At 40.8% G+C, this 20732-nt stretch overlaps 1 protein-coding gene across 1 annotated transcript in view; it reads right to left on the bottom strand.

Moving 5' to 3' along the window:
- The window catches only part of LOC132392582 (homeobox protein DLL-4-like), a 76561-nt gene extending 68230 nt beyond the window's left edge, over positions 1 to 8331 (bottom strand). The window contains exons 1-2 of the mRNA XM_059966651.1: positions 8260 to 8331; positions 6585 to 6689 (exon numbers count right to left, since the gene is read on the bottom strand). Of these exons, the coding sequence (XP_059822634.1) occupies positions 6585 to 6689; positions 8260 to 8266 (112 nt within the window). The 5' untranslated portion in view covers positions 8267 to 8331. The remainder of the gene's footprint in view (positions 1 to 6584; positions 6690 to 8259) is intronic.
- Positions 8332 to 20732: the final 12401 nt, after the last annotated feature.

The following is a 20732-nucleotide window of genomic DNA, read 5'->3' on the forward strand; positions in this document are numbered from 1 at the left end:
AAAAATTGCGGACACCTCACAGAAACCCACCTGCCCTCTGTGCACTTTGCCTAGATGTCCTGCTGCCTCAGTGAAGCAGCTAGCTTTATCAACCCCCACCCCCCCAAACATTCCCTCTCCTCCTTCCTTCCTTCCTTCCTTCCATCAGGCAGAAGATTCAAAATACTGAAAGGACTTATCACCAGGCTCAAAGACATCTTCTACCCCTCTGAAATAGGACTATTAAATAGTTCCGTAGTATGATAAAATGAACTCTTGACAATCCACCTTGTTCTCATTTGCACTTTATTGTATACCTGCACTGCACTTTCTCTGCAGCCATTACACTTTATTCTGCATTGTTGATTTTTGTTTTACCTTGTTCTACCTCAAGTCCCTGTGCAATGATTTGATCAGTGTACAAGACTAACTTTTCACTGTATATTGGTACATGTGAGAGTAATAAACCAATTCCAATCTAGGTAACACAGTCTTCTTAAGTAAAAAAAGAGATGTTTAGATAGTCTTCTTTTTCATTTTACCACATACAAGTATGATTTCCACTCTCAGCCAGTGAATTAATCTCCAGGAATGTTATAATTCCAATGTGATTTAGTTTATCAGTTTATTTTTCTTCCTTGTTCTTCAAGTTTCTTTAATCAAAGAATGTTGTGCTCTCCTTATATTTTACTAATTATACATTATCTTGTTTGTTTTAATGTAATATCCAATGTTCATAAATTAAACTGATTACTATATGACTCTCTCTGTAATTGAGTTGTTTATTCAGGTTTATCGTACTGTGATAGAATGAACACAGCAGGACAGTGGCAGGACAAGTGTAGATGGTTAGGATGATAATGATAATTATAGGATTTACAGGGAATAACTCAAGAGGCCATGTTGACTAGGTTTGAAATCCCAATGTGGTTTTCAGTACAAATTCTGTGGAAACATAACTGCAGGAAGCATTTTATTAATGTCTGAAAATTCCATCAAAGCAAGCGATAAAGCTTGTGTTTCGGGAATATTTTTATGTTAACAAAAGCATTAACATTTTGTTCTATTTTAAATTTGCTTTCAAATGTTTTTCACAACTATGAGTAAATCGCGCATCCTGCAGAGCCTGCATCACATGAATGTCAAAGAAGGAATTGTTTCAGTTTTCTTTCTTGGTTCTTTTTGCTGATTATTGATCAGATGGTGTTAATTCACCATTTAGGTTTCCATGATACAAAGGATCAGCATATTCAAATCTTTTCTGCCTTCTGATTGGCTACAGACAGACGCTGGTTCACTTGATTTTATAACAATATGGCAGATAAAGATAAAGGTGGGGGGGGGGGGGCGGTCAACATAGACATGGTGAGCCAAAGTGGATTTTTTTTCTGTGCTGTGTGACTGTGATGAATGACTTACATCCTGACTACATCATCATCAATGGTTTCACTTGTGTTCCCTCTTCAGCACTCAGTTCTTCAATGGCAAAGAATGAAATAGATCTGTGATGGTTTTCAATGAATGCAGCCTGTGTTTAACCCAAGGATACTGTTTCAATACAGGATATTTAATGTGAGCCTACATAAATTAAACTGCAAAACTTTAAATAAATACACATCAAGAACAGTTTAAGTTTTTATTTGGCTCATTTACTTAGAATTACATCTGTGAATAAGAAATGTAAATTTGGGTCTCACTGCAAGACAGGGAGGATAATCAAGACTGACACTTCAATGTTGGCACATTGGAGAGATTAGCTTTGGAAAGTAAAAATAAGCAAGATCCACATTTGTAAAGTGCCTTTAGAACACCTTAAATCTTTTATGACCAGGAAGTACTTTTGAAGTATAGTCGCCATGTAATGCAGAAAATGAACAACAAGGTTGCAAGCAACAAACTCCCAAAAATGTGAATGGTTCAAAAATGTGAACTAGACAATTGGTTTCAAATGTTGACTGTGAAAGAAATATCAGCCATGTTACTGGATTTAACCCCCGTTCTTCTTGAGACAGCATCTGATCTGAAATTCTGACCTGATCTCACACTTTTGGCACTGGACTGTTACCATCAGGTTTGATGTTCGTTGTTTTGGATTAGTGTATACACAAAGGAATGGATTGGGAAATGAGGTTTCGTAAGGTGTAGGTGCATTCAGATGTAGTATATTTAGTAATATGTGCATGGATTGGAAGGAAAATATATCCGTGCATCACATTCTCTCACATAATCAGAAAAATACTTTGCAGTGCACCAAATATTATTTAGTCCGATGCAGCTACCAATTTTGTGTTGTTAAACCAAGTAAATGCTCAACTAAGCGGTTGTGATGTGAAGTCAAATACGTGAGCTGATGAGAGTGGCACTGAAGATTTCTTAGCACTGTGTGAAATGAGTTCCAGAGTGGTTGTGGATGATAATCCTCCTTCAGCCATTAAGTGGTCAAAGACTAATGTGGAACTTGGCTGGGCACAAACTAACAGTCAAATTTGCCTAAATCGCAATATTCACTGAGCTGTAATGCAATTCATGTAACGATTTGAAATGTTCCTGTAAAAAAATGTAATCACTTCTTTCCGTCTCTCTGTATATTAATCAGTCCTGTGGAACTCCCCCTGTGACTGGACTGAAAAAAGCTGTATTTACTGTAATTACCCCTCTTAGTATTTTTATTTCCATCTTAAACTCCCATTACAATATTGGTTATGGAACTGCCCTTTGAGTTCTTTTTGCCAGTATGGTGGTCCAGAATTCAATGCAAGAAACAGCAGAAGGAACTGAAATCTTCAGCATATCTTAGTGCACTTGAAGGTACACTGAATGATCTGTAATCTGTAAACTAGAGACTTGGAGATGGGAGATGATATTTGCATGGTGTGTGTGCTATTACATAAGAAATAGGGGCAGGAGTAGGTCATCTGGCTCGTTGAGCCTGTTCCACCATTCAATATGGTGCAGGGAACGTGCAGGGGGCAGGGATCCAGATCCAGAGGGTTGGTCAGAAGGAGCATGGGGTTAAATGTGTAGAAGGTTTGGGTGATCTTGAGAAGGTCATCAAAATTCAGGGTGCAATTTGCCCGATGGAAGTTCAAGGAGCTGGGTTAGGTACAGTAGACAGTGTTTTAAGCAAAGAGAGGAGGAATGGGCTAAGAATTCTATACTTGAATGCACGTAGTGACAGAAATAAGACAGATGAGCTTGAAGCTCAGATGAAAATGGGGAACTACGATATTGTTGGGATAACGGAGACATGGCTGCAAGGGGATCAGGCCTGGGAATTGAGTGTACCAGGGTATACATGCTATCGTAGAGACAGAAATATGGGAAGAGGGGGTGGGGTGGCCCTGTTGGTGAGGAATGAGATTCAGTCCTTAGCAAGAGGTGACTTGGGAACAGGGGAAGTAGAGTCTGTGTGGATTGAGCTGAGGAACAGTAAGGGTAAAAAGACCCTAATGGGTGTTGTGTACAGGCCCCCAAACAGTAGCGTGGATATTGGGTACAAGTTGATTAGGGAGTTAACATTGGCATGTGCTAAAGGCAATGCAGTCGTTATGGGAGATTTCAACATGCAGGTGAACTGGGAGAATCAGGTAGGTGCTGGAACCCAGGATAGGGAGTTTGTGGAGTGTCTAAGGGATGTATTTTTGGAACAGCTTGTGCTTGAGCCAACCAGGAACGAGGCTATTTTGGACTTGGTGATGTGTAATGAACAGGAATTGATAAGTGATCTTGAAGTAAAGGAGCCATTAGGAAGTAGTGATCATAACATGATAAGTTTTTATCTACAATTTGAGAGGGATAAGGGCAGATCAGAGGTGTCAGTGTTGCAATTAAATAAAGGAGACTACGGAGCCATGAGGGAAGAGCTGGCCAAAGTTAAATGGGCGGATGCCCTGGCAGGAAAGACAGTGGATCAGCAGTGGCAGATATTCTTGGGCATAATACAAAAGATGCAAATGCAGTTCATTCCAATGAGAAGGAAGGATTCAAAGAGGGGGAAGGGGCCACAGTGGTTGACAAAGGAAGTCAGAGATTGTATAGCATTAAAGAAAAAGAAGTATGACAGGGCTAAGATGAGTGGTAATACAGATGATTGGGAAAGTTTTAAGGAACAGCAGATCTTAACTAAAAAAGCAATACGGAGAGAAAAAATCAGGTATGAGCTCAGTCTAGCCAGGAATATAAAAGGGGATAGCAAAAGCTTTTTTAGCTATGTGAAGAGAAAGAAGATAGTTAAGAACAATGTTGGCCCCTTGAAGAATGAATTGGGAGAAATTGTTATGGGAAACAGGGAAATGGCAACAGAATTTAATGCATACTTTAGATCTGTCTTCACCAGGGAGGATGCAAGCAATCTCCCAGATGTATGGATGGGCCAGGGTCATAAGATATCAGAGGAATTGAGACAGATTGACATTAGGAAAGAAACTGTGATAAATAGACTGGTAGGACTGAAGGCTAATAAATCCCCGGGTCCAGATGGTCTGCATCAGAGGGTTCTAAAAGAGGTGGCTCAGGAAATTGCGGATGCATTGGAAATCATTTCCAATGTTCCTTAGATTCAGGATCAGTTCCTGAAGATTGGAGAGTGGCTAATGTTATCCCACTTTTCAAGAAAGGAGGGAAGGAGAAAACGGAGAACTATCGCCCTGTTAGCCTAACGTCAGTCGTGGGGAAGATGCTTGAGTCCATTATTAAGGACGAAATAGTGGCACTTCTTAATGGCAGAAATAGGATTAGGCCGAGCCAGCATGGATTTACCAAGGGCAAATCATGCTTGACTAATCTGTTGGAGTTTTTTGAGGGTGTAACAAGGATGTTAGACGAGGGTAAGCCAGTGGATGTAGTGTACCTAGATTTTCAGAAGGCATTCGATAAGGTGCCACATAGGAGATTGGTGAGTAAAATCAGAGCTCATGGCATTGGGGGCAGGGTTTCAACATGGATAGAAAACTGGTTGGCAGATAGAAAGCAAAGGGTAGCAGTGAATGGGTGTTTCTCGGACTGGCTGGAGGTGATTAGTGGGGTACCACAGGGCTCTGTATTGGGACCACAGCTCTTTACGATTTATGTCAATGATTTAGATGAGGGCATTGAAAACTATATCAGCAAGTTTGCTGACGATACTAAACTGGGTGGCAGTGTGACTTGCGAAGAGGACGTTAGGAGAATACAGGGAGACTTGGATAGGCTGGGTGAGTGGGCAGATACTTGGCAGATGTCATTCAATGTGAATAAATGTGAAGTTATCCACTTTGGAAGCAGGAACAAGAGGGCAGAGTATTGTCTGAACGGTGTAGAGTTAGGTAAGGGAGAAATGCAAAGAGACCTAGGAGTCCTAGTTCACGAGTCAATGAAGGTGAATGAGCAAGTGCAACAGGCAGTGAAGAGGGCAAATGGAATGTTTGCCTTTGTTACAAGGGGAATTGAGTACAAGAGCAAGGATGTCCTTTTGCATTTGTACAGGACCCTGGTGAGACCACACCTGGAATATTGTGTACAGTTTTGGTCTCCAGGTTTAAGGAAGGACATTCTGGCAATTGAGGAAGTGCAGCGTAGATTCACTAGGTTGATTCCTGGGATGGCAGGGCTGTCTTACGCAGAGAGATTGGAGAGATTGGGCTTGTACACGCTGGAATTGAGGAGATTGAGAGGGGATCTGATTGAAACGTTTAAGATAATTAAAGGATTTGATAGGATTGAGGCAGGAAATATGTTCCAGATGTTGGGAGAGTCCAGTACCAGAGGGCATGGATTGAGAATAAGAGGTCAGTTATTTAAAACAGAGTTGAGGAAGAGCTTCTTCTCCCAGAGAGTTGTGGAGGTGTGGAATGCACTGCCTCGGAAGACGGTAGAGCGCAATTCTCTGGATGCTTTCAAGAAGGAGCTGGATAGATATCTGATGGATAGGGGAATCAAGGGATATGGGGACAAGGCAGGGACTGGGTATTGATAGTGAATGATCAGCCATGATCTCAGAATGGCGGTGCAGACTCGAGGGGCCGAATGGTCTACTTCTGCACCTATTGTCTATCATGGCTGATCTGGCCATCTCCACCCACCTGCCTTTTCCTCATAACCCTTAATTCCCCCACTAGGCAAAAATCCATCCGACCTTATCGTAAATATATTTACTGAGGTAGTCTCCACTGCTTCGTTGGGCATTCCATAGATTCACCACTCTCTGGGAAAAGCAGTTCCTCCTCATCTCCGTCCTACATCTACTCCCCCGAATCTTGAGGCTATGTCCCCAAGTTCTGGTCTCTAGTCTCACCAAAGTGTAACGGTTAGACCAAAGTGGATACAATGAGTCAAAGGGAATCCTTCTGTGCTCTCAGTTCTGTGATACCAAGAAAGGGGTGGGAAGATTAGGAACTTGTACTGAATGGCACTCTACAGTAAGGGTAGTAACATACTATTAGTATTCAGTTACGCCTCTGACATCAGTCACTCTGTCTCCCAAAACTCCTTATGAATTTCATTGCCTAGTTTGATTGAGGTAAATGTAAGGGTATTGTCATCTCTCTCCAAATGGCGTAATTAATATTTACAACAGGTTTTGAGGTTAGCAAACCGACACTATGTGTTTCCTCAGTTCATTTACTCACCTGAGTCCCAAACTGTGAAATTCTGTGCTTTGTTAACACTTGGATGGCAGTGTGCACCCGGATGCCAGCTGTCAGCTTGTTGCAGTGTTTTGACTGCTGACATTCCTGAAGCAGATTGGAGAAAGGTCATTGAAGCATGGAATGAAATACCTGCGAGTCAAGTGAGAGAGCTAAATACTGGCCGCTACTCATCAAGTCATGCATGCCTGGATTTATTGCCATGTTCAACTAGAACCAATGTTTTTAAAAAGGCTTCACCATTACTAGATTAAACTGGATTTTATTTTCTACAGTTTCTCTTCTAATAATTTATTTGATACTGTCACTTATTTTATTAGAGTTAGTCATTCAAAGTGAATGGCAAACAGAAAGGACTGTATTGTGGTAACACTTAGTTTTATTAAATAAAAAAACATGATCTTGATCAAGCTTTTTAAACTGTGATCGTGATCATGTGGATATGGTGATTTGCCTTTGACGATACAATTAGTATGATTAAAAATAACTTTATTTAACTTTTAAATTATACCATATCACTGTTTATGATTCCTGTTGTCTGCTATCTTAACAAAACACTTAACCACTCAACCTATTGCAAGCATCAGTCCAGTAAATCTATGCAACATGTTTATATCAATCCTGAAGTAAGGAAACCAATATTGTACATGGTACAGCAGATACGTACTCACCACTGTCCCATAGAATTAAAGTATAACTCCCCTCCCAACACACACTTACGTTGCCCTTAGCGTTCTCTTAGATTCCCTGATTATGTGCTGTAGCTGCTTACAAACATGAGGATAGCCAGATACAGTACAGCTCAGAGCTCTGCAGTCTCTCACTATTTGGACAGTACACACAGTACTGTACAAACTCTTATGCAACCTGGATGCCTGAGATTCTTGCACAGTTCTGTATTTGTTAATGCGGAGCGGAGAGTGAGTTGGTGAATCTGGCGGGAGCAAAGGATGTTGGGAATGCTGAGAGTGAAGCGCTGCGGGAGCAGTGTGGGACAGGTGCCAGGGGCAGGGAGTGGCAAGGGTGTAGACGCACCCAGCCCTGAGATAACAGGCAAGGTCATTTGATTCCAAACGTTTGGTTTATTGATCATTACAGAGTGCCTCTCTGGTGCTTCCTGCTCCCTCCCCTCTCCCCTCGCCTTTTCCCAACCGTGATTCCCCTCTCCCTGTCCCCCTCCCTCTCTCAGTCCACCATAAAGACCCATATCAGAATCAAGTTTATCATCACTAGCTTATGTCACAAAATTTGTTTTTATTTTGCAGCAGCAGTACAGTGCAAGTACTGTACAATTACTACAGTATCTTGCGATTCATAAAATTACTACAGTACCATGCAAAAGTTGTAGGCACAAGCCATACATATGTGCCTTAAGGCTTTAAGACTTTAACACAGTACTGTATACAGTACTTCATCTGCCAAATGGACAGTTTCATATGAAATATCATATGCTACATCTTTGCCTACTCACTTATCCTATCTATATTCATTTTGTAGCCTTCTTATGTCCTCTACACAGCTTAATTTACCACCTTTTCTACTTCTGTTTCACTTGCAACCATACTTCACCTAAGTCAGTTATATAAATTGTAAAAATTTGAGGCTCTTCGTCAGTCCCTGTGCCATACTCACCAGAAATAGAAATACTCGTGCTTACTTTCCATTTCCAGCAACTCTTCAATCCATGCTGATATGTTACCTCCTACACAGCTACAATACACTTGATGTGATCCCCTACTTAGTGCCTTCTAATAATCTAAGTATGGACATCCTGCTCCCAGTGAGATGTTAATTAGACATTTCTGATAATTATTTATTGATTGGACTGTCTGGTAGGTTAAACATTTGGTCATTGTAGTTCTACAATCAAAGATGTAGATTCAGATCTCTGCCACTTGGTTGTGGTGTTGTCCATTATTTCAGTCTCTGCGCCACTAAAGTGCAGTGGCATCCTCCACATTAAAAGCTCACCTGAAGCGTTTCTAGACAGCCACCGGCAGTTATTTAAAAACTCACTGTGAAATGATTAGGTCTATATTGAAGCTGCTGAATCATTGTGGCTTTGGTTTTAATGAGAACATATGGCATACAGGGAGAAAATTTGGACCTATTTAGCCTGCTCTGAGATTCAATAAGTCAGTGATGCTCCTGTACCTCAAATCCTGCTTAATTTTCCTACTGTCTGGAAATCTAACATTGTTTTGCATGTACTCAGTTATAGAGAACCTTTGTTCCCTGGGGTACAAAATTGCAAAGATGTATGGCCCCTGAGAAAAAAAAAATCATCCTTCCAGTCCAAGATAGCAGATCTCATGTTCTTGCCTATACTGACTAGTTTTTATATAACCATATACCAATTACAGCATGGAAACAGGCCATCTCGGCCCTTCGAGTTCATGCCAAACGCTTACTCTCACCTAGACCCACCGACCTGCACTCAGCCCATAACCCTCCATTCCTTTCCTGTCCATATACCTATCCATTTTTACTTTAAATGACGATATCAAACCTGCCTCTACCACTTCTACTGGAAGCTCGTTCCACACAGCTACCACTCTCTGAGTAAAGAAATTCCCCCTAAACTTTGGCCTCTAACTCTCAACTCATGTCCTCTTTTTTGAATCTCCCCTACTCTCAATAGAAAAAGCCTATCCACATCAACTCTCTATCCCCCTCATAATTTAAAATACCTTTATCAAGTCTCTCCTCAACCTTCTACGCTCCAAAGAATAAAGACCTAACTTGTTCAACCTTTCTCTGTAACTTAGGTGCTGAAACCCGGGTAACAGGTAACATTCTGTTATTTTACCAACAGGTAACATTACCGACAGGTAACAGGTAATCCAGGTAACATTGTAGTAAATCTTCTCTGTACTCTATTTTGTTGACATCTTTCTGTCTTTGCTGCAGAGCAGAGAGCAATCCAGTGATCCACTGGGGTTTCGACTGACTGAGTGAGACCCAAAGGCTGCCACAGTAAAGTCGCACTGGTCTTTGTAACATTGGACCATATGGGCCATCTCCTCCCATTTGTTCCTCATGAGCGTATCACTGGACTTCAGCCTTCATCCTCTGGCACACTGCTACCCACTGCTGGGTTCATGGATGGCCGTGCAAGGCAATGAGGACTTCTCACTTCTGCTCAACGCTGTTGTGAAGCTGAATACTAGTGGCTTTTAGCCAATCCCGGTTCTACTGTGAACGTGAACCCAGTCATCAGGGTACAGGTATCTTGGACAACAGACTTGAATTATTCCCAGTTTACCTAGATTATTGCCTCATTTACCAAATGCCTCATTGCATTTCAGATCACTACAGCGATATCTTTTATCACATTCAAGGTTTTAAAAGGTGTCTTTGTTATTGTTAGCCCAAAATACCTTGAGCTTCATTATAAGTGTCTATGGTTTCATGATCCTAACTTCAAGTCACGAGTCTATGGCAGAAATGTGTTTGAAGCTACTTTTACTGTAACATTACCACAGGTGGTGTCTAAATTGAGTTTCCATCACATTTCAAAAATAATCGTTAAGTAGAATGCTGATGAATTGCAATCTCGCCTACCACCCCATAAGCTTCCGCATACAACACATTGTCCTCTGCAACCTCCACCATCTTCAACCAGGACTCTACCATCAAGCACACCTTTCCCTTACCCCTCCCCCACCCTCCGCTTTCCACAGGGATCGTGCCCTCTGTGATTCCCTTGTCCATTCGACCCTCTCCACTAATCTCCCTCCTGGCACAGACACCTGCAAGCAACAGAAAGTGCTACACCTCTTCCCCTACCTCCATTCCAGGCCCAAACAGTTCTTCCTGCAAATCTGTTGGGGTTGTCTTTTGTATCTGGTGCTACCAACGTAGCCTCACTGCAATGGTGAGACCCAGCATAAACTGGGAGATCACTTTGGCAAGCACCTCCTCTCCATCTGCCAAATGTGGAATTTCCCAGTGGCCAACCATTTTTGTTCCTATCCCCATTCCCAATCCAACGAATTGGTCCATGCCTTCCTCTTTTGCCACGATAATGCCACTCTCAGAGTGGAGGAGTAACACCTGATTTGTGTCCAGGTAGCTTCCAACCTAATGGCATGGACATCGATTTCTCCTTCCCCCTTTGGTTTCTTACCTCTTCTCCGCACCTGCCTCCCACCTCCCCCTCGTGCCCCTCCTTCTTCCCCTTCTCCAACAGTCACTCTCCTCTCCTATCAGATTCCCTCTTCTCCAGCTCTTTCCCTTTCCCACCCACCTGGCTACCCCTATCACCTTCTACTAATCCTGCTCCACCTTTTTATTCTGGGATCTTACCTCTTTCTTTCCAGTCCTGAAGAAGGATCTTAACCTGAAGCATTCACTTCCATAGATACTGCACGACCAGCTGAGTTCCTCTAGCATTTTGTCTGTGTTGCACTGGATTTCCAGTATCTGGAGCACCCCTTATGTTTCTGAATTGCAATAGCCTTTATCACCACCAGGTGGCAGCGAGACTCCGATCATCCTGTCGCCAGTTCTCAATTCATGAATTTTTTCAATTCCATTAATCCTGTGAACACAACTTGAAACAGAAATCTCTTTTAGAGACATTTAGCTAGGAATTTAATTGAATGCATGTGGATCATTTGATGACATATACTGTCATCATAAGAACAGCCCAATTAAATAGCATGCTAATAAAGGGAAAGAGTATAAAAAATGAGAGGAGTAAGCTTTTCAACCCCTCAGGCTGCTCTGCCATTAGGCAATATGAAGCCTGCCCTTCTGCCTTAACACCAGTTCCAACTCGATCTGGTATTCTTTTAATTCTTTCTTTCTTTAGAATTATCTCTGTGGAGGAACATTTGTAAGGATGTAAAATGGCTGCCACACAAATATTGCCCAAACATGATAACAGTTGAACGAGGAAATTATTCCAATATTCATGATGCAGTAATTTCTGAACTTTCTATGTTTACAAATGCCTTGTGTGCCTTGGGTTTTAATATAATCTAGGTAGGTAGATCACATGATATGCATGAATTGTGCTGGTGCCTCAGCAATTTTCTTTTACCATTACATCCAGCACCTGAAATCGTAGTGATTTAGAAAATAACCAATTTGTCTAATCCCTTATCTATTTTCTGTTCGGTAAAATGCATCATACTCCAAAGCCTTTCTTGAAACTGGAAAATTTAGTGGTAAAGCATTTTAAATAGCATTTCTTATTTTTGTGTAAGGGCAAAATCCCCACAGCAGAAATTTAGAATACTGTACTATAAAACACTTTGAATAAAGGACAAAGTGAAAGTTGAAAACCCAAAGTTCACACCACTACTTTCCATATCATCCTCATGCAGTGAATAAATTAGAGAGCTCTGCCTTAGTCATACCATAAATTCAGTTTACACCACTTGGCACAAGTTGCACTGTGTGTTCAAGTGCCGGCACGCTTTCTGTGAGTGATACTTCCCTTATGAGACATGCGTTTATGTATTGCAATAGTTGTCTAATTGCACAACAGTTAGGCTGATTGAGATGCTGTGCATCCTGAAGTTTTTATGATCAAAAGCGTTTCCTTAGCATAGTGCCTTTCATATACGACGTTATTCCTGAAAAAACTTAAATTTCTTATAATTATTTTAACCATACATATGAACTAAGATGCTAACATTCTATTTTAATTAATATGTTCCATATTCAATATCCTTTTGTTTTATGATTTAAGTAGCAGTCCAGTATTTACTGCAGAAATGTACTATTTTATGAGGAATTCAACTTTTACCACTCAGTACTAGAGAATGTCTTGGCTTGTCAAAGATGGGTGCTATGTTAAAGTTTACTCACCCATCCTTTGCAATGGAATTTGTAGATAGGGAACATATTACAAGTGAGACTGGAGAAATATACCTGAAAGGTATAAGTAGGCCAGTACCTCCATAAGTGAGCACGACTGTGGTTTCCAAAAAGTGATATGTCTGTTGGAGTTTGGCATGGGAGGAGGGACTGGAGGGTGGTGATGGTTGGTGGGCTGAAAAATGTTACTTACATTTGCTGAGAAGTTGCTTCAGAAGTAACTATTTTGTTTGCTATGAAGTGCTTTGGCATTTCCAAATGTTATAAACGCTACTGTTAAAATACTATATAAATTTAATTTTCTATTTAAATATTTCCTTTCTAAATGAATATCAAAAATGCCCAAGGTGGATTAATAATGGTTTAACCACTACTATGGGCCTATCCATCATCATTTTCATTATACGTTCTTTGGCCAATCAAAAAAATATCGAAATTGTCTCAGACACAGAATATGACTATTGTCTTATGGCTTCTTTTCCTTTTAAAATAAACGTTAGACTTCTGGTCTCACTTTGAATTCATGCCATTTAACATCATTCTGTTGAGTGTGTATGCTTATCCTTTTATTCTTCTTCTAGAAAAAGTCAATTCATCTCTTTCAATATTAAACTGAATTTGGCACCTGTCAACTTGTTAACCTACGATCCACAGGAAATCTTTTAGAGACCTCAGTTACTTGTCAATTCCCTCATTTTGAGTTCTCAGTAAATTTGAATATGGTAGTTTCTTGTGCCCATCTATGAAACATCTGTACCTACTTAAAGCTTTTAGTCCTTGTTTAGTTCAGGTAACATCCAATGTCTCTAATTCTTTGTTTCCTCAGTGTCAGCTAATCTCCTATTCAAGTTTTCACATTTTCTCTATAACATAGACTTGAAATTTTGTTAGAAGTCTCATTTGAGATTTAGTAAAAATTCACATTTTTATGCATTTACCAGTATAGACAAAATGGCCTTCTCTGGCCCAGGCACTTCAATAATATTGTGCGGCCATTCTTTGCTACCTAATTAATTACCTCTTCTAATACCAATCCTTATTATCCTTCACCAAAGTCATTTTAACATTAACATTGATTAATTCTTTCAACTTGACCAACGAGACTATACATGTGGATATGAAGAAACCCTGTTGTCTGTCTAAACAGAAATGTTCTGTCAATGTTTTTCAAAGTTCAAATTAAATGTATTATCGAAGTACATATATGTCACCATATACAACCCTGAGATTCATTTTCTTGTGGGCATACTCAATAAATACTAGAAGCACAATAGAATCAGTAAAAGACTGCATCCAACAGGACGAATAAAACAACCAATGTACAAAAGAGAACAAGCAGGGCAAGCACAAAACGGAAATAAATAAACAAACAAATAAATAGGCAATAAATATCAAGAACATGAGATGAAGAATTCTACAAAGTAAGTCTGCAGGTTGTGGGAACAGTTCAGAGATGGAGCGAGCGAAGATGAGTGAAGATCATGATGGTTAGGGGGAATAACTGGTCCTGATCCTGAGGGTGTGGGTCCTAAGGATCCTGAACCTTCTTCCTGATGGCAGCAGAGAGAAGAGAGCATGGCCCGGATAGTGGGGTTCTTTATGATGATGCTGCTTTCCTGCGGCAGCATTTCATGTAGATGTGCTCAACAGTGAAGAAGTCTTTACCTGTGATGGACTAAGCTATATCCATTACCTTTTGTAGGATTTTTGCTCAAGGGCATTGGTGTTTCCGTACCAGGCTATGATGCAACCAGTCAATATACTCTCCACCACACATCTATAGAAGTTTGTCAAAGTTTTAGATGTCATGCCGAATCTTTTTTTAAATATTTTAAATTAGTTTTTCAAAACATTTTACAAATTAAAAACCCCAAATCCCAATGAGGAACATTAAAACAGTGAAAAATTAAGTATACAATAACAATATGTTACAAAGGAAGAGAATTTAGCAAAAAAAAAGCACCTAAATTAAAGACAAGTAAGCTTAGTGTCCTCCCCAAGCCCCACAACACAAGAAAAAGCAACAGCAACTCCAGACCAACCACAACACAATATAGAGAGTATAAGTCAGGACAGCCAAACTCCCAGACTGTGAATACACTCAGCAACAGAGGATAATAATGCCTTCTACCAGAAAAAAAAAGGAGCTGAAAGCAAGGGACCGAAAAGAAAAAAAAACCCTAGTCAAGAGGAAGGTTATGAAAGTACTCGATAAAAGGTCCCCAGACCTTATGGAACTTTAGATCCGAATTGAGAACTGAATAATGAATTTTTTCGAGGTCCAAACAGGCCATGATGTCGTTAAGCCATTGAGCATGAGTGGGCAGGGCAACATCTCTCCATCTGAGGAGGATCAAGTGTCTAGCCAAGAGAGAGACAAAGGATAATATTCGGCATTTGGTCGGATCCAGACATAAATCTGTCTCGCCCCAAAAACCGAAAAGAGCAATTAAGGGGTTTGGTTCTAGGTGCTGATTCAGAATACACGATAACGTAGTGAAGACATCTTTCCAGAATTTCTCCAAGCTAGGACAGAACCAGTACATATGGATGAGAGAGGCCACGCCCCTCTTGCATTTATCACAGAGCAGACTAACGCTGGGGTAGAATCGAGATAGTTTAGATTTAGACATATGGGCTCTATGAACAAACCTAAACTGTAAAAGGCAGCAGCGAGCACAAAGAGAGGTTGAGTTAACCGATTTGAGAACTGAATCCCAGATATTTAAATCCTGCTCCCAGGCCATTTTGATTTTATCCATGGGGGCCCGTCGTAAGGCCGCTAGTTTATCTCGGATGATTGATATTAAGCCTTTACCTAGTGGATTCATGGAAAGAAAAAGCATTTTTCGCAGGCATTTCAGGGAAGTTAGGAATTAAAGGAGCAATAAAGTGTCGGATTTGGAGATATCTGAAAAAATGAGCATTGGGCAGATTGAACTTAACAGAGAGCTGCTGAAAAGAAGCGAAGCGATTATCAATGAAAAGATCTTCAAAATGTCTAATGCCCTTCCTATACCAAAGCTGGAATGCTGAATCGTATGTAGTAGGTAAAAAAAGGTGATTATGAGCAATAGGGCTGGAAACGGAAAACCCCTGGAAACCATAGCATTTCCTGATCTGAGCCCATATACGCAAAGTGTGTCTAAGAAGAGGATTAGCTATTGATCTGGGCAGGCTACTAGGGAGTGCAGAGCCAAGAAGTGCAGAGATAGATAATTCTTTGGTGGAGCTCAGCTCCATCACTACCCAGTTAGGGCACTCGGGTTGGCCATGGAAGAAAGACCAGAAGGTAGCACAACATATATTAGCTGCCCAATAATATAAACGAAAGTTAGGTAAAGCCATGCCACCCTCTTTTTTAAATTTTTTGAGATGGATTTTATTAATTCTAGAGCGCTTATTCTGCCACAGATATGACAAAATAATAGAGTCTAAGGAATCAAAAAAAGATTTAGGAATAAAAATTGGGATAGATTGAAATAGGTATAAAAATTTGGGGAGAACATACATTTTAACAACATTAATACGACCTACCAAAGACATAGATAGAGGTGACCATTGTACCAGACTCTGTTTTATAGCATATGAAAGGTTGGCAAAGTTTTCACGAAAGAGATCTTTAAACTTCCTTGTGACTGTAATTCCAAGATAAGTAAATTGATTATGGACTACTTTAAAAGGGAGATCACGAAATGTTAGTTCTTGTGCTTCTTTATTAATTGGGAGAAGTTCACTCTTATGTAAATTAAGTTTATAGCCAGAGATCTGGCTAAACTGGTCAAGAAGTGAAAACATTAGAGGTAAGGATGTAGACGGATTTGAGAGAAAGAGTAATAAGTCATCAGCATAGAGAGAAACTTTATGCTCAACACCCCCTCTCCAAATCCCAGTCAATTCAGGGCAGTTTCGAAATGCTATCGCCAGAGGTTCCATAGCCAAATCAAACAGAAAGGGACTTAAGGGGCATCCCTGGCGGGTGCCACGTTTGAGATTAAATACTTGGGATTTCTGAAAATTGGTTAAAACAGAGGCAGTAGGACACAGGTACAGCAATTGGATCCAAGAGATGAAACTTTGGCCAAGGTCAAGTTTTTCTAAATCTGCAAAACGGTAGTTCCACTCTATACGATCAAATGCTTTCTCTGCATCGAGGGAAATAACACATTCAGGAATCCCAGTTGGAGGTGAGTATAAGATATTAAATAAACGCCGAATGTTAAAAAAAAGGAAACGGTCTTTAATAAAGCCTGTTTGGTCATCAGAGATAATGGAGGGAATGACGGTTTCTAATCTATGAGCCAAAACTTTAGCTAAGATCTTTACATCAACATTGAGCAGAGAGATCGGCCTATACGAGGAACACTCTGTTGGGTCTTTGCCCTTTTTTAAAAGAAGAATAATAGATGCCTCACTGAAAGAGGGTGGCAATTTGCCGTAATTAAACGAGTCAGATAATACTGAAAGTAACTGAGGAGAAAGAGGAGAAGAGAATAATTTATAAAATTCTACAGGGAACCCATCAGGTCCAGGAGATTTCCCTGAGGACAGTACAGAAATTGCAGTAGATATTTCTTCTAATGACATAGGTGCATTGAGTTTGGCTTTGAAGTCAGATGAAAGTGAGGGGACATTCAGATTCTGTAAAAATTGATCAACAGAGATATTGTCATTCAGAGATTCAGAGGAATAAAGCCGAGAATAAAAATTTTTAAATGCGTCATTAATTTCTAAATGATCCGATGTAAAGTCTCCGTTCTCCTTCCGGATCTTTGTAATATGTTGTTTGGCTTTGGAACGCCTCAGCTGATTGGCTAGAAATTTACCAGACTTATCCCCATGAATGTAAAAGTGACTCTTGCTTTCGAGAAGTTGGCGTTCGACAGGTTGAGTGGACAGAAGGTTAAATTTAGTTTGGAGTTCAACACGCTTCTTGTATAATTCAGGGTTCTTAGTTTGGGCATATATTTGATCCAATTCTTTAATCTAGTTAATGAGGTCTAATCGATCTGCACGGGATCTTCTGTTGAGATTTGCTGTGTAAGAGATTATTTGCCCCCTCAGGTATGCTTTCATGGCATCACAGACAATCTGGGATGGCACTTCAGGTGACGTATTAGTGTTAAAATAAAAGGTTATCTGATCCTTAATAAATTTTAAAAAATCATCATCCGATAGTAAAGTTGAATCAAACCGCCAGTGTTTATTCCTCTGAGGGAGACCAGGCAAATTCAGAGAGAGAGTAATTGGGGCATGGTCAGAGATCAGTATACTCTGATAGTCACAAGAGTGGGCAAATGGAATAAGTTGGTTATCGAGTAAGAAATAATCAATTCTAGTGAGGATATGGTGAACATGTGAGAAAAAAGAATAATCTCTCTCCGTAGGATGGAGGAAACGCCATATATCAGAGATACCATAATTAGAGAGAAACGATTCGATAGCTAAGGCAGATTTAGTAGGTGGTCTAGTAACAGAGGACGATCGATCCAAATTGGGATCTAACCAACAATTAAAGTCACCACCCAGTATAAGAGAGTATGAGTTTAAGTCTGGTAGTGAGGAAAAAGACCGTTCAAAAAAATTAACATCATCAAAGTTGGGGGCATACAGGTTTGCTAGTGCAACTTTAGTGGTCATGCCGAATCTTCGCAAACTCCTCAGAAAGTAGAAGCACTGCCGTGCTGGACTCAGGACAGGTCCTCTCTGATCCCCCAATGACAATGAGCTCTTGGACCTCTGGTTTCCTTCTCTTAAGTCAGTAATCAGCTCCTTGGTCTGACTGACATTGAGTGAGAGGTTGTTATGGTGGCACCACTCAGCCAGATTTTCAATCTCCCTCCTAAGTGCCAATTTGTCACCTTCTTTGATTCGACCAGCAACAGTGGTGTTATCAACAAAACTAAATATGGCATTGGGGTTGTGCTTAGCCCCCCCAGCCATAAGTATAAAGTGAGTAGAACAGGGGGCTAAGTACAGAGCCTTGTGGTGTACCTGTGCTGATGGAGATCATGGAGCAGATGTTTTTGCCAATCTGACTGACTGGGGTCTGCAAATAAAGAAATCCAGGATCCAATTGCACAAGGAGCTAATGCGGCCAAGGTCTTGAAGCTTATTGATCAGCTCCGAGGGGATGATAGTACTGAATGATGAGCTGTAGTTGATGAAGAGCATCCTGATGTGTGCATCTTTGCTGTCCAGGGTTGAAGGAAGAGGCAACGAAATGGTATCTGCCATGGACCTGTTGTGACGTTAGGCAAACTGGAGTGGATCCAAGTCACTTCTCAGGTAGGAGTTGATGTGTTTCATCACCAACCTCTCAAAGCACTTCATTGCTGTGGATGTAACTGTTACTGGATGATAGTCACTGAGGCAGGTAACCATGGTCTTCTTGGACACCGCTATAATCGAAGCCTGCTTTAAGCAGGTGGGTATCTCAGTCTGCTGAAGTGAGAGGTTAAAGATATCGATAAACTTCAGCACAGGGCTTTAATATTCAGCCAAGTACCCTGTCTGGGCCAAATGCTTTCCGTGGGTTCACCCTCCTGAAAGATGCTCTCACATCAGCCTCAGATTAAAATCACAGGGTCATCAGGGGCTGTCAAAGCGAGCGTAGGAGGCATTGAGCTAATCTGGGGCAAAGCCTTGTTACTTGGTTTCACTTTGTAAGAGGTGACAGCATTCAAGCCCTGCCACAGCTGTCAAACATCCTACAGTGATTCTCATTCGGCCTGGAATTGCCACTTTGCATGTGAGATGGCTTTCCAGATATTGGACATGGAACTCTTGCATTTCACTCGGTCACCAGACCTGAATGTCACTCATCTGGCCCTCAGCAGTCTGTGGATCTCACGGTTCATCCAGGGCTTCTGATTGGGGAAGACTGAATGCTTTTATAAATCAGTAGTACATTTGATCGGATCCTCTGAATCCTTGAATACGGCCCATTCTACCACTTCAAGCAATCCTTTATCTGCTCCTCTCCCTCCTGCGGCCACCTCTTTGTTGTCCTTAACTCTGGAGCCTTGTTCTTTAGCTTCTGCCTGTATGCAGGTCGAAACAGGACAGCCAAATGATCAGATTTCCTGAAATGTGGTCTTGGGATGGAAAGGTAGACATTCCTAATCATAATATAGCAGAATTCAAGTATGTATGTTGATAATAATTGGGCAGAGACTTCATTAAACAAACCTGATTGAAGTCACCAACTTCAGGCCCCCACCTTTAGCCCTCTCCAAATCATTAGTCCAGTCCATCCTGTGTGCCAAGAAGCTCTCGGGTTTTGTCAATGTGTCTGGAGTGAGCCATCTCTCTGTGAAACAGAGAATGCAGCGATTTCTCATTTCCTTCTGAAACAGCAGTCTTGTTCTCCAGTGACTGTACGTTTGTTAACAAATGCTGCATAGAAGAATTTTCATACCCGGCATTTTAGCTTGGCTTGGAATCCTCCCCTACTTGCTCTCTTCTGGCCATGGTGAAGCTTCTTCGGCTTAAAGGTGCAGTACCTGCATGCTTGAGAGTTAAGTTCACTCAGTCCTTCAGAAGATTGTGGAACCGCAGGTTCAAAAGTTCAGAAGAAGTGTATTTAGAAGTTTAGCAAGCTGCCTGCAACACGTTGCTGTGGTTCACTAGCACCATCTAGTATGTATATTTCTGGTTCAGTGCTGGTCAGAACTATTCACTGACCACCATGTGATATCACTAATTATATAACACTATCTCAATATTGCAATGAAACTCCAGACCAAATTTCTGCATCAGTATTCATTCCCTGTTTTGTGCTTGGGTAATTAGAGTAAAAACCTGTGGATGCTTTAGGTTTTAAACAAAAACAAAATGCTGGAATTACTCAATTAGTTGGGCAGAGAGAAACAACGTCAATGTTTTGGATCAGTGATCCTTCATCTGAAATATTAAAGATAAAATAAACTTGTTTCCCCATTTACTGGTAAGAGTTGGATGGACAGAACAGATGGAGTGACTGTGATATGGTACAGGGTAAGTTGTTGGGGTAATGATAACTTGAACTGTCAGGAGTTTTAGCCAGAAGAGTCTAGAAGCAAAAGAGGAAATTGAAACTGAGATATCAAACATCATTTAGAATGAGAATAAACAGGGAAGAAAAAAATCTGGGGAATTGAAACTATGGAATTCATTATTGAATCTCAAAGCTGCAGTGAGGTGCTGTTTCTCAAAGTTACTTTGGTATTGTGTAGGCAGCCGAAGACAAAGAGGTCAAAGTTGGAGTTGGCAGGCTACCGGAAGTTCAGGGTCATCCTTGTGGGTTGAATGGCAGAGTTC

The sequence above is a fragment of the Hypanus sabinus genome, chromosome 4 (genome assembly GCF_030144855.1).
Source record: "Hypanus sabinus isolate sHypSab1 chromosome 4, sHypSab1.hap1, whole genome shotgun sequence".
NCBI classification, from domain to species: Eukaryota; Metazoa; Chordata; class Chondrichthyes; order Myliobatiformes; family Dasyatidae; genus Hypanus; species Hypanus sabinus.